The 12,502-nt window shown below is 46.7% G+C and overlaps 1 protein-coding gene across 1 annotated transcript; it reads left to right on the top strand.

Moving 5' to 3' along the window:
* The first annotated feature begins 4,846 nt into the window (after positions 1-4,846).
* Positions 4,847-9,177, top strand: stk16 (serine/threonine kinase 16). Its single transcript, XM_084453939.1, has 8 exons — positions 4,847-4,888; positions 5,866-5,996; positions 6,371-6,590; positions 6,987-7,120; positions 7,442-7,562; positions 7,835-7,930; positions 8,086-8,207; positions 8,437-9,177. Exons 2-8 carry the CDS (start codon positions 5,911-5,913, stop codon positions 8,573-8,575), a joined length of 918 nt encoding a protein of 305 aa, XP_084310065.1. The 5' UTR covers positions 4,847-4,888; positions 5,866-5,910; the 3' UTR covers positions 8,576-9,177.
* Positions 9,178-12,502: the final 3,325 nt, after the last annotated feature.

The raw sequence follows: 12,502 nt of genomic DNA, 5'->3' as shown, positions 1-12,502 counted from the left end.
GTCTCAACTCCCACCTCTTGACCAAACTCCAACTGTGGACAACAGAGAAGCAGACTTTCTACCCACCAACAAAACAGAGGTACAAATCAAAGCAGAGTCTGATGAAGAGGACTATGGAGCACCAGAACCAGCCAGTGACTCTCAGCCCCCTTCTGTAACTCCAGACTGCCCCACAGCTCAGAGTTTAGAGAAGGAGCGAGAACTGCTGCCTGAACTGACTGCCTACTGCCGCAGGCGTCGGGTGCTGAAATCACCTAGCAAATCAAGGAGAACACAGGTTAAGTGTTCAAGACCTGTTGCCAGCCCTGACACCTGTTCCCACCCTGGCACTGAGAGTGAAGATGGTTCTTCTCGGGAGGCTGAGAGCAAAACAGCAGAGAAACCATATCAGTGTGAGGAATGTGACAAAGCTTTTAATAATAAGGGTAATTTAGTTGTCCATAGAAGAGTCCACACAGGAGAGAAACCATATCAGTGTGAGGAATGTGACAACGCTTTTAATACTAAGGGTAATTTAGTTGTCCATAGAAGAATCCATTTACGAGAGAAACCATATCAGTGTGAGGAATGTGACAAAGCGTTTCATTATAAGGGTCATTTGGTTAGCCATAAAAGAATCCACTCAGGAGGGAAACCATATCAGTGTGGGGAATGTCACAAAGCTTTTCGTTCAAAGGGTCATTTAGTTGTCCATAGAAGAATCCACTCAGGAGAGGCACCATATCAGTGTGAGGAATGTCACAAAGCTTTTAATAATAAGGGTAATTTAGTTATCCATAGAAGAACCCACTCCGGAGAGAAACCATATCAGTGTGGGGAATGTCACAAAGCTTTTCGTCAAATGGTTAATTTAGTTAGCCATAAATTAATCCACACAGGAGAGAAACCATATCAGTGTGGGGAATGTCACAAAGCTTTTCGTCAAAGGGCTACTTTAGTTGGCCATAGATTAATACACACAGGAGAGAAACCATATCAGTGTGAGGAATGTGACGAAACCTTTCGTAAAAAGGGTAATTTAGTTAGGCATAGAAGAAGCCACATGAGTGAAACCATATCAGTGTGTGGAATTTGACAAAACTTTTCATCAAAAGGGTGATTTAGTTAGCTAAAGAAGAATCAACACTCATAATAACAGTAGGAATGGACGCTTTTAGTTGAGTCATTTAGCTAGGTATCGAAATGCATATCAGTTTGAGGAATGTGAAAGTTTTTACTCCAAAGAGTGAGCTATATCTGTTTTAAAAGATTAGCTCATATGTATACATATATAGTCATATTTTTGACTATATTCTTTTGTTCAATTATTCTGTCTACAGTATGTCATGATCATGTGTTGCTTCTTTTTCCTATTACAGTATTCACAATATAGTCCTATTTGTTTACCCATAGGGTGGGTTGAGGTTGATTTTGTATTTGTATTGCTGTTTCACCAATAAAAATGTCTGTAAAAAGAAAAAGATTAGCGCCTATGAATCGACTTTTTATATGTGGGGCTTCTGGGGAGAAATGCGGGACAAATAGGCGATTGGCACCATTTGCCAGTGGACATTGCCTTTCCCTTGTTTTTCTGGTGCATCACGTTTGACATCACATCATCTTCCACCTTCGCAACGTCTCCAGACTTCGCCCATCCCTGTCCCAGTCCAGCACTGAAGTCCTGGTCCACGCATTTGTCAATTCCCGGATTGACTACTGCAATGCCGTTCTCACCGCTCTCACCACCAAACTGCTCAACAGACTCCAAATCATCCAGAACTCAGCCGCCCGGATCAATACATGCACCAAGTCATCCGACCACATCACCCCCATTCTTATTCAGCTACATTGGCTCCCAGTTCAATACCGGTTTGACTACAAAATCCTCCTGCTCTCCTACAAAGCCCTGCATAACCTTACCCCCACCTACCTCTTCGAACTCCTTCACGAGTACACTCCTTGTCATAGAAATTGTAGTTTCATCACCTCCTTTGTAATTCACCACCTCCCTCAACCTTTCACATAGCTGTGCTAACCTAATTCATGACAGGATGACCTCCAGGAGGTCAACACACCTAGACGTTGTCTACTCCAGAATAACCATCCTTTGTCCCATTGTCCCTGCAAGAATTACCGCCTTTTCTCATGTCACGTGTCTGTATTCTTGACCACTGTTGATGATGCCTGCCATTTAATATGACGTGTACAATGGGTTAGCCAATCACATCCTGGAAGCGCCATACCTGTGTATTGCTTGAATATAAGGCCGCGCAAGACCAGACTGGGCACTTCACTTGGATAAACCACTCACGTGCGTTGTCCTGAAGTCCTTGCTCTCGTATGTTTTCTCAATAAACCAGACTTGACCTCTTTGAGCGAATCTTGGCTAATCCTTTTTGACTAGATCAGTTAAAAATCTTCTACACCTGCTTCCTGCGTTCTTCCTCAGCTGGTGTCCTGTCCAACCCACCTCACGCCTCAGCACCATGGGTGTGAGGGCCTTCAGCTGCCCCGCCCCCAGGCTCTGGAACTCCCTCCCTCCACTCATGCCTCCGTTTGATTCAACGGACACTCTCGCCACGTTCAAATCCCACCTCAAAACCCACCTGTTCAAACTAGCTTACTCATTGTAATTGTACAACACTGTTATGTTTCTTTCAAATGTTCTGTTCTACATCCCCCCTCCTATACGTCCGTCTCCCTATGCCCTCTGTCCTCTACTGTCTTTCTTTAAATTGCCCTTACTGTTGTACTTTTTACTGTATATATTATCATGCTTTGTACAATGACCTTGAGTGTCCTGAAAGGCGTCTTCAAATAAAATGTATTATTATTATTATTATTATTATCACGTTTGATATCACAAATGCGCTGGAATGGGGCGAGTAAAATATTATTATTATTATTGTATTTTTTTTAAAGCCATTTAGAATTTTTGATTTGTAGCCACGTCTGATACATTGCCTCACGTGAAACACATACAGTATGCACAGATTTAGCTTCCCTCGTGCTCTCTGGGTCTGAACAGGTTTAATGTCATGTTTTACTGTAGCCCTTTTCAGCTATCTACTGTATGTTGACTCCCGATTGACTGTAGAATAACGGAACCGTCCTGAATCTGTAGGTTTGGTTCTGTTTCGATGATAAACTTTAGGGGTTCAGAACTGTGATTCTGTGAAAAAAATCAAGTTGACATGACTCTAATAATACCTCCCTGCATTTCATCAGTATCATTATCCCCCCATTCACTCTCCTGTATCACTGTGTGCTGCATTTATTTTGGTCTCATCTAGTTTTTGAATAACCATCTCAGTTGAAGTTTACCTGGAGGTCTGTGTTCACATTACATTCAGTGCCCATGGGCAATATGGCACACTCATTGGGGACGGTCCCATGACCCCTGCCACCAAGTCTATGTCGACACCTTGAACTCTCTAGCGCCACCAACGTGTCAAAGTTTTAGGTGTGTTTATACTGAACCGTATGCCTGGTTTTCAAAACTGCAGTAAGGATTGGAATGTGGATATGGTGCATTTCACTTGTCCTTTAGGTGCTGATCGCAATTCATTCTTGGCCCCCATATCGCTGCTTGCAGCTGTATTTATAAATACATTAGCAAAAATTTAAAATAAAAATAAAAACATTTTTCACGTTGTCATTATGGGGTATTGTGTGTAGAACTTTGAGAAAAATATGAATTTAATCAATTTTGGAACAAGGCTGTAACATAACAAAATGTGGAAGAAGTGAAGGGATATGAATACCTTCCAGATCTACCTGTCTTTTTAAACATTGACAAAATAGGATTGCCTGAGAACCCTATAATAATAATAATAATAATAATAATAATAATACATTTTATTTATAGTGCACTTTACATTCTGAGAAATCTGTGTTATAAAATAAAGGTTAAAAACAACTATGTAGTGCATTCATCCAGGCTTCACATCCATTACACATCCAATACATCCACAACCAAGTCACATCCAAGTACAACACATTACTACAATAATAGGTAATACAATGATACAAACATGATAAAAACATTACATTCATTGCACTATTGTACTGTCATACTGTACATGGCCACATCATCTTCTCTGATGGATAACTTTGTGCTTGTAGAAGCCTGGGGGTATTCCACATAGCTGGCTAACTGACTAAGTCTTTTGCAATGAGTAAAACCTGAAAACTCTTCAAATCTGGTTCATGGACTGAAGTTAAAAATAGTTTTCTGGGTTTTTACTTTGTGCAGAAGTCAGGCTTACTCAGCTAGCCAGGTGAAATGTGAAATAGCCCCTTGGTGAAGCATCTGAAGACAACAATAACAATCAAATCCCATTTCAACTTTGACTCTTGAGAATTGACTACACTATCAATAATGACTTCAGCACACCTATTCCTGGTCTTCTGGTCCTTCAATACACTCTGGCCCTCGAATAAAATTCTGTTACCCTACTGGTAACTAAAACTGTTAACCCTAGGTGTAAAATGCAGTGAACCAGGAATTGGATAATGCATTTGAATATACATTGGAGAAAGCAAATATGTTTTTTTTGTATTTTGCATGAAATCTCTAAATCTCATACATTTGTCTGGGATTTTGGGCATAAAATGCTCGAGAGATATAACCGGGCACACCTGTATTTTGAAACTTACCATTAGGCATTAGTAATGAACTGGGGTTAAATTAAAATAAAACAATGAAAATTAACTGTGTGCCATCTGTAATTGTGTTGTTGCTATTAAGGGCCCACATAAAGGTACTTTTAGCCACAGATATCTCAGATATGTGGGATTTCTTTCGAAACGGTAGAGGGCGGGGCCTTTACCCTGCGTCAGCATGACGTTGTTGGTGTACCCGGAAGTGAGGAAGCAGGAACATCAACCAGAGGCAGACAAGCTCCAGGTAATTTCAAAACACCTTCGTGTAAAACCGCAATAAAGGCGTAGTTCGATTTATATTGGCTTCACAAGACACTATTATTCGAAGTACATTATCGGAAGCAGTTATAAATTGATGTATATTCCTTCGCTAGTGTGAATATTGTTCCTCCTAGGACAGATTGCGTCTTTGTCATGACGTCCACAACAAATAACAAACGCACGCTTTTGGGAGCTTGTCGAAACTATAATTGTGGCAACAACACTAACGAAGTCCAAAACTCATTGCATGTATGTTCTTCAGCGTTGTGAGTTGGAAAGTTGAAAATTGGCTCTTTATTTCTTCGTCAGCGGGTACTACCCAGCAAACACACAACGACACTACGTCTTTTAGACATGTCTTTGCTCAGTGGGTAGGTGAAACCAACCTGCCCTCTGCTAGGGGTAGTTTAGCTTAGCTGTGGATGAGTGCAACGCGAAACCGTGTCCAGTCGCAATCTGACCCGCTGTCATGCCACTATCTGACCCGCTGTCATGCCACTATCTGACCCGCTGTCATGCCACAATCTGACCCGCTGTCATGCCACAATCTGACCCGCTGTCATGCCACTATCTGACCCGCTGTCATGCCACTATCTGACCCGCTGTCATGCCACTTGGACTGAGAGCCAACCAGTGCGACGGAGATGAGCTCACACACCGTGGGGCAATGGTCACTGTGTCATCCGACCGCACCACCAGTGCATGGGTTTACGGTGTTGACTTTAGTCTGTTTGTCAAGACAAAACAGGTGAAACTGAGACCATATTTGTCTATGGGAGGGAAAAAAAGCACCTCAAAGACATGCTCACAACTTCATGGTTTGGTCTGTGTTTGATCAGATTCTCAAATGTATGCCTGGAAAAAGTCACAGAATTCTCTCTCTCTTGCTCCCTTTCTCTCTCTCTCTCTCTCTCTCTCTCTCTCTCTCTCTCTTCTTCTATTGTGGTTTGTAATGGACAGTTCCTCTCTGTGCCCGGCGGTGTGTTGAGACATGCCCCTGGGAGGATGGGTCAGGCTATGTGTATCTGCTCCCGGGCGTCCATCAACATCGACAACAAGAGATACCACTTCATCCAGAAGCTAGATGAGGGGTAGGGAAGTGCACAGTGACACGGCTGTATGGAGTTGTACTGATATGTTTTGTTATATTGGACATGTACAGCCTTGCTGCTGAATAATGACAGTCTCTAATTGTGGCGTGTGGCTTCTGCTCTCCTCTTCTCTTCCACCTCGCCCTCCTCCTCTCTCTCTCTTCCTCCCTCCTTTCTCTCCCTCCCATTCCTCCATCCCCTCCCCCCTCTTCTCTCTCTCCCTCCCTCCTTCCTCTCCCTCCCATTCCTCCATCCCCTCCCCCTTCTTCTCTCTCTCCTCCCCTCCGTTAATCTCTTTCCCTCCCTCCTCTCCCATCCTTCTCTCTCTCCTGCCCTCCTCTCCCTCCTCATCCACCCCCCACCCCCTCCCCCAGGGGGTTCAGCTATGTGGACCTGCTGGAGGGGGTCCAGGACGGGCGTTTCTACGCCCTGAAGCGGATCCTGTGCCACGACCGCGAGGGCCGTCAGGAGGCCCAGACGGAGGTGGAGATGCACCGGCTCTTCAGCCACCCCAACATCCTGGGCCTGACGGCGCACGCCTTCGTGGAGCGCGGCGGGAAGTGCGAGGCCTGGCTACTGCTGCCCTACATCAGCGTAAGTCACTCACATCTCGCTATAATGATAACGTTATGATAATGTTATAATCATGCTATAATGGTAATGTTACGATAATGCAATGATGTTATGATAATGCTATGATAATGTTATAACGATATGATAATGTTATAATGATAATGCTATGATAATGTTATGATAATGTTATCATGAAAATGTCATGATAATATTATAATGATAATATGGCTCTCTAACAGACGTGTCCTGAAACAGAGAGAGCGAAATGCTCCAGTTCATTTTGTACATTAATTTCACTGCATGTGCGTGCGTCTTGGTGTGTGTGTGTGTGTGTGTGTGTGTGTGTGTGTGCATGTGTGCTTGTATGCGTGCGTGTGTGCGCGTACATGCTTGTGTGTGTGTGTGTGTGTCTTACAGAAGGGTAGCCTGTGGTCAGAGCTGGAGAAGCTGAGAGACAAGGGCAGCGTGATGGTGGAGAGACGCGTCCTCCACATCCTGCATGGCATCTGCTCCGGCCTCAAGGCCATGCATGACAGAGGCTACTCACACAGGTACGCGTGTTACAGTCATTTAGCCCACACTTTTATCCAAAGCCACTTACAATAATTGCATTTATCGTAGGCAGTCAGTGTACTACTACTCACCGGAACGCACAAGTGCATCTCCTTTCTAAACAAGTGACTGAGAGCGTAATCTAGCGCTAGATCCAAAGTGAAAGAGACTCTCACATCCTCAGTTATAACATCATTATAAAGGTCTTAAGACTGGCTTATGTACTGTAGGTGTTATAACAGAGGTCTAGGTCTTCCTCATCCCCTCTGCCTTGTTGCCCTCCTCCTACACACACACACACACACACACATGTATTTTAGGGACCTGAAGCCTACTAACGTGCTCCTTGACGAGGACGACCGGCCGATACTGATGGATCTGGGTTCCATGAACCGTTCCAGGATGGAGGTCAGAGGGACCAGAGAAGCTATGACCGTCCAGGTGAGACCCATCCCCTCCCCCCCCTTGGGCCCACACAGTAACACGAATCCGCCCGCCGCATCAACACAACGCAACATGACAACAAACGAAGCCACGACTTTCACACTTTGCGTCTTTACTTTTCTCGAGGAGTTGGGTGTTTCACCGCGTATTTTATAGAGGTTTTTCTTTTGTTCCATGTTTAACATCCTTTTATTGTTCTCTCTCTCCCCTCCCACTCCCCCCCCCTCCCTCCCACTCCCCCCCCCCCCCCCATCATCTTCCTGTGCTAGGACTGGGCTGCCCAGAGGTGCACCATCTCCTACCGGGCTCCTGAGCTCTTTAACGTAGAGAGCCACTGCATCATCGACGATCACACAGACATCTGGGTAGGCACGGCAACCTCCTTATAATAATAAAAATGCATAATTAATGGATCTCGAGGGGTCTTTATTTGCCACACGGTGAGACACACACACACACACACACACACACACAGACACACACACACTCTATCTCTCTCTTCCTCCTTCTCACCCTGTAGTCTCTCGGCTGTGTGCTGTACTGTATGATGATGCACGAAGGACCCTATGACCTGATCTTCCAGAAGGGGGACAGTGTGGCGCTGGCTGTCCAGAACCCCATCGCCATCCCTCAGACCTGCAGGTTAGCTGGCTGGCCCCAAGCTACCGCTAGCTTTCATATGCTTTACAATACACTTAACTGCTAGCATGTGGTCCCAGGCTACCGCTAACTTTCTTACAATTTAGAATATGCTTCAAACAAACTAGTTATTTGATTCTTACCAAGGAGGCAACTGAAACAAATTGTCCAGATTTCAAACAAAACCGTGTTTCTCCAACCTTGTGGGTGTGTTTGTTTTGACTCTCTCCAGATACTCTGAGGGCCTGCAGACGCTTCTCAGCTCCATCATGGTGTCCAACCCGCAGGAGAGGCCCGACATCAACTGGGTCCTGGACCAGGTCCAAGACCTGCAGGCTCGTAGCCCCAACACCCACACCCACATGGTATGACACCCGAGGTACACAACCGCTGGTGAGGAACAGGGACTGGACCCTCTCCGTCAAGCAGTTCCAGGACTTCTCTCTATAACCGGGCTTGTTCTCGAACACTCTGGCATCAGCAGATCTCGAGGAATTGGGATAAGTTTGGGCAAAACGGCGACGGGACCATGCCTAGCCCCAAGAAGCTGACAGGAGTTTCTGCCATCTTTCTTCCACCTGTTCTGTTTCTATGGTATGGGCTCAGGGGACATTTCTGGGTGGAGCCCCTCTCTTCTGGACTCTCTGAACTCGTCTTCTGGTCTCTAGTCCTCCGCTAGTCCTCTGAGCCCACCAGCTTGGGGCCTCTACCCCCCGCCCCTTCCCCTCTCCTCCCCCTCTCCTCCCCTCACCCCCCCCTCCTCCCCCTCTCCTACCCCCTCTTCCCTCCTCCTCCCCCTCTCCTCTGCTCTTCTCCCCTCACCTCCCCTCCTCCCCCTCTCCTCTGCTCTTCTCCCCTCTCCCTCCCTCTCCTCCCCCCTCTTCCCCTCTCTCTCCCTCTCCTCCCCCTCTCCTACCCCCTCTTCCCTCCTCCTCCCCCTCTCCTCTGCTCTTCTCCCCTCTCCCTCCCTCTCCTCCCCCTCCCCTTCCCCTCTCCTCCCCCTCTCCTCCCCTCACCTCCCCCTCCTCCCCCTCTCCTACCCCCTCTTCCCTCCCCCTCTCCTCCCCCTCTCCTCCCCTCTCCTCCCCTCACCTCCCCCTCCTCCCCCTCTCCTACCCCCTCTTCCCTCCTCCTCCCCCTCTCCTCTGCTCTTCTCCCCTCTCCCTCCCTCTCCTCCCCCCTCTTCCCCTCTCTCTCCCTCTCCTCCCCCTGCTCCTCCTCCCCTCTCTCTCCCCTTCTCCTCCCCTCTCCTCCCCCTGCCTCCCCCTCTCCCTCCCTCTCCTCCCCCCTCTTCCCCTCTCCCTCCCTCTCCTCCCCCCTCTTCCCCTCTCTCTCCCTCTCCTCCTCCCCTCTCTTCCCGCCTTTGTCACTTCCTACCATCTCTCAGTCTAATGCACGCCCACTTGTGCTTGTTTGTGTGACCGGATGGGATCGGAGGAGACATGTTGATCCCCTCCGCTCAATAATATCAGATCCCTATGGATCAATCCCCCCCCTCCCCCTTCCAAATAAAAGATCCACACACTGCAGGAAGGAGGGACAGAACACTGGACCCACAGGTGGAACTTTGGAACCTTCCGGTCGCGGTTGAAATTCCGGACCGTTACCGTGGAAACGGAAAGGATCTTGCATGTCGAATGGACCCTGCCTGTCCAAAATAACAGATAACAATTGGCATTTTTAAGGAGTTTTAATAAGAGTTATCAGGATTGATTGTTGATCATTGGTGTTTGGGAACTATTTGAATCCTCCGTCGTTGTTTTTAAAATTCAGACAGTGATTTCCTGTTCAGTTCTTTTCCGTTTGAATACCTGGATATTTATAATAGTTTGCGTTTCTGGGACCTGTGTTGAGTTGAGCGAAGGTCATCTTGATTTGGTGCTCTCAGGACTTTTGAGATTCTTTCTCCACCGGCTGTTGCTAACTTGAAGCAAGGCTGTATATATTTAAGCGTTGTGTTTTGTGCACATGAAGGATAGGTATGCTAAATGGATAATTGTTAGGCTAATGTAACTGAAATGTGCATATTGATCATAGGGAATGAAGCTGTAAGTCTCTCTCTGGCTGTGACTGTTTCCTGTTCTTGGCCGGATAGATGACTTGTCAGGAAATGTTGAAGAATATGTCATTACAGACTGACTTGATGAAGAATAGGATCTGTCGACATCCACTCTGAAAACATTTTATTTGTAAATAAATACAACATTCTTCACATCCTTCTAGATTTGACGATTCTTTGTGCATCATCAATTTAGAAATTAGTGAAGTGATACCAGATTTGGCCAGAAGGGGGTGCCAGTGACTCACCCCTGGCAGGCCAGCTAAATCTTCCCTGTTGTGTGTGTGTGTGTGTGTTAAAATGTATGAAACAATTATCAGAAACTGTTTAGGCGGCTAAATTTACTACTGTCAAGGTCTTGGAGGTCAAAGTGACGTCGTACCTCATCTCCATGTCCTAATCAATCTCAAAGACGACCCCAACCCTGCCACACACACACACACCACACACACACACACACACACACACACACACACACACACACACACACACACACACAACAGCCGATCATAAACCGAGCACACACACACAAGCAGGTCACACACACACACACACTTACACACACACACGCAGCACAATAGAGGGATTCATTACACTTTAATTAAACGTTTTTTCCATCTGCACCCTCCTACCCAGACCCACCCATGTCCCAGACTCCCCCAGGACCAAATTCATTATACAGTCAAAATGTTTATGAGTTCAGCCAACCCCCCTCCACACACACACACACACACACACACCCCTCTCCCCACCTTTATGTTCCAGTGAAGGGCTGGAATGATGTCATGCTATACAAGCACAAGGTCAAGGCAATGCAGGCTGCCATTTAAACACCCAATTCCCCTGTTGTCAGTCAAGTCAATTATTACAGGCAGTGTGTGTGTGTGTGTGTGTGTGTGTGTGTGTGGATGGCACAGGTGTGCTCGTCTTGGATTTTGTGTTAACATACAAGCTAATTTGTGTGCGTGTGTGTGCATGTGTGTGCACGCGCCTCTGCCTGCCATAGGTGTGTGTTCCACCGTGTATTCCATAATAACTGGGCCAGTGACGGCGGCTCTCACGCCATAAACTATCTGGGGCTTTATTGATTTGGCGATGAATCAATTAGTGAATTATTTAATTAGCCGAGCATTATGGGTCAACGCCGAGCTGCTCCCATCCTGCCGTGTACCCAGGTCCCTCTAAATCACCACCTGCTGTGTGTGTGTGTGTGTGTGTGTGTGTGTGCGAGTGAGTGTGTGTGGGTGCCGATTGATTGATGTGAAATATTTTTTTAATCAAAATCATCTTGATTTGCATGTTATGCCACGCCCTCAAAAAAAAAACAACTAAACATAAACACACAAAATATGGTGATCAGTAAAGAGTAACAGGTAGGCTATGTGCTACAGCTTCAGGGTACTGGCAGCTACACAGAGGCTTCTCTGGGCCACGTTCCTCTCAAACCACGTGCCTTTCCAGAAGTTCTCTTAGCGTTCCAGAACCACAAGTGCCACTCCGGTTCTCAAACGGGCCCCCGGATGCCAAGAAACGGAGCAAACAGAACCGTGCGGGGTGTTAGGGCCTGCCTTGTTGAGTGGCTGAGTTATAGACTGCACTTATGACCAACGCAGGCTTTTGTGTTGAGCCTGCTTTTCTCTCTGCTCATTAATTCCGAGGGAGTGTTTGGGTTAAAATGCATAATGAGTTCATTAAGAGGGATTGGCGTAATCAGTAAAGGTATCGCCTTAATTACTGGCGTCGCGCCAAGCCACTGCGCCGCACGCCGATCCGGCCAACCTCCCCCGGTCTCCCCGCGAACGCTAATTTAATTAAGTGTACAAAAAATGCTACGCGCTAACGTCGCCCCCAGGGGGGTGATTACAGCGCTGGGGGTTTGAACACGCCCGGGGTGGGGAGGGTGTTTTTATTTTTACTGACTGGCGGGGGGGGGATTGCGGGTGTCAGTTAGCTGATTGCATTGATTATATTGATTTGTAACAGCTTTTCGGGTAATTTCATCTGCAAAGGTGAGAGCAACATGTTGGCCCACGGACTTTCCCATCCGTCTGCTCTTCATTGAGGCCCCCGGCTGCTCTGCCAAGTGATTAGCCGAGAGTGGGGACCAACAATAAGTCTCTTTTGGGAAGAGGGACATGTCGTGAAGGTAAGAGGATCAATATTTTTTTATTGGCTCCAGGGTCAGAGCAGGTTGGCTGTTATTGATGCTCTTAAAGGCATCACGACTCTTCTGCTCTGC

This window comes from Borostomias antarcticus, assembly GCF_949987555.1.
Source record: "Borostomias antarcticus genome assembly, chromosome: 19".
Lineage (NCBI taxonomy): Eukaryota > Metazoa > Chordata > Actinopteri > Stomiiformes > Stomiidae > Borostomias > Borostomias antarcticus.
Note: the sequence above shows the minus strand (reverse complement) of the source record. Positions and strands in the feature narration are given on the sequence as shown.

Bases quoted from the DNA above. Each gene is read 5' to 3' on its own strand.
- stk16 (XM_084453939.1), top strand. From the start codon at position 5,911: ATGGGTCAGGCTATGTGTATCTGCTCCCGGGCGTCCATCAACATCGAC. The intron at 7,121-7,441 runs GTACGCGTGTTA...CATGTATTTTAG, and splicing joins GACAGAGGCTACTCACACAG to GGACCTGAAGCCTACTAACG. The intron at 8,208-8,436 runs GTTAGCTGGCTG...GACTCTCTCCAG, and splicing joins GCCATCCCTCAGACCTGCAG to ATACTCTGAGGGCCTGCAGA.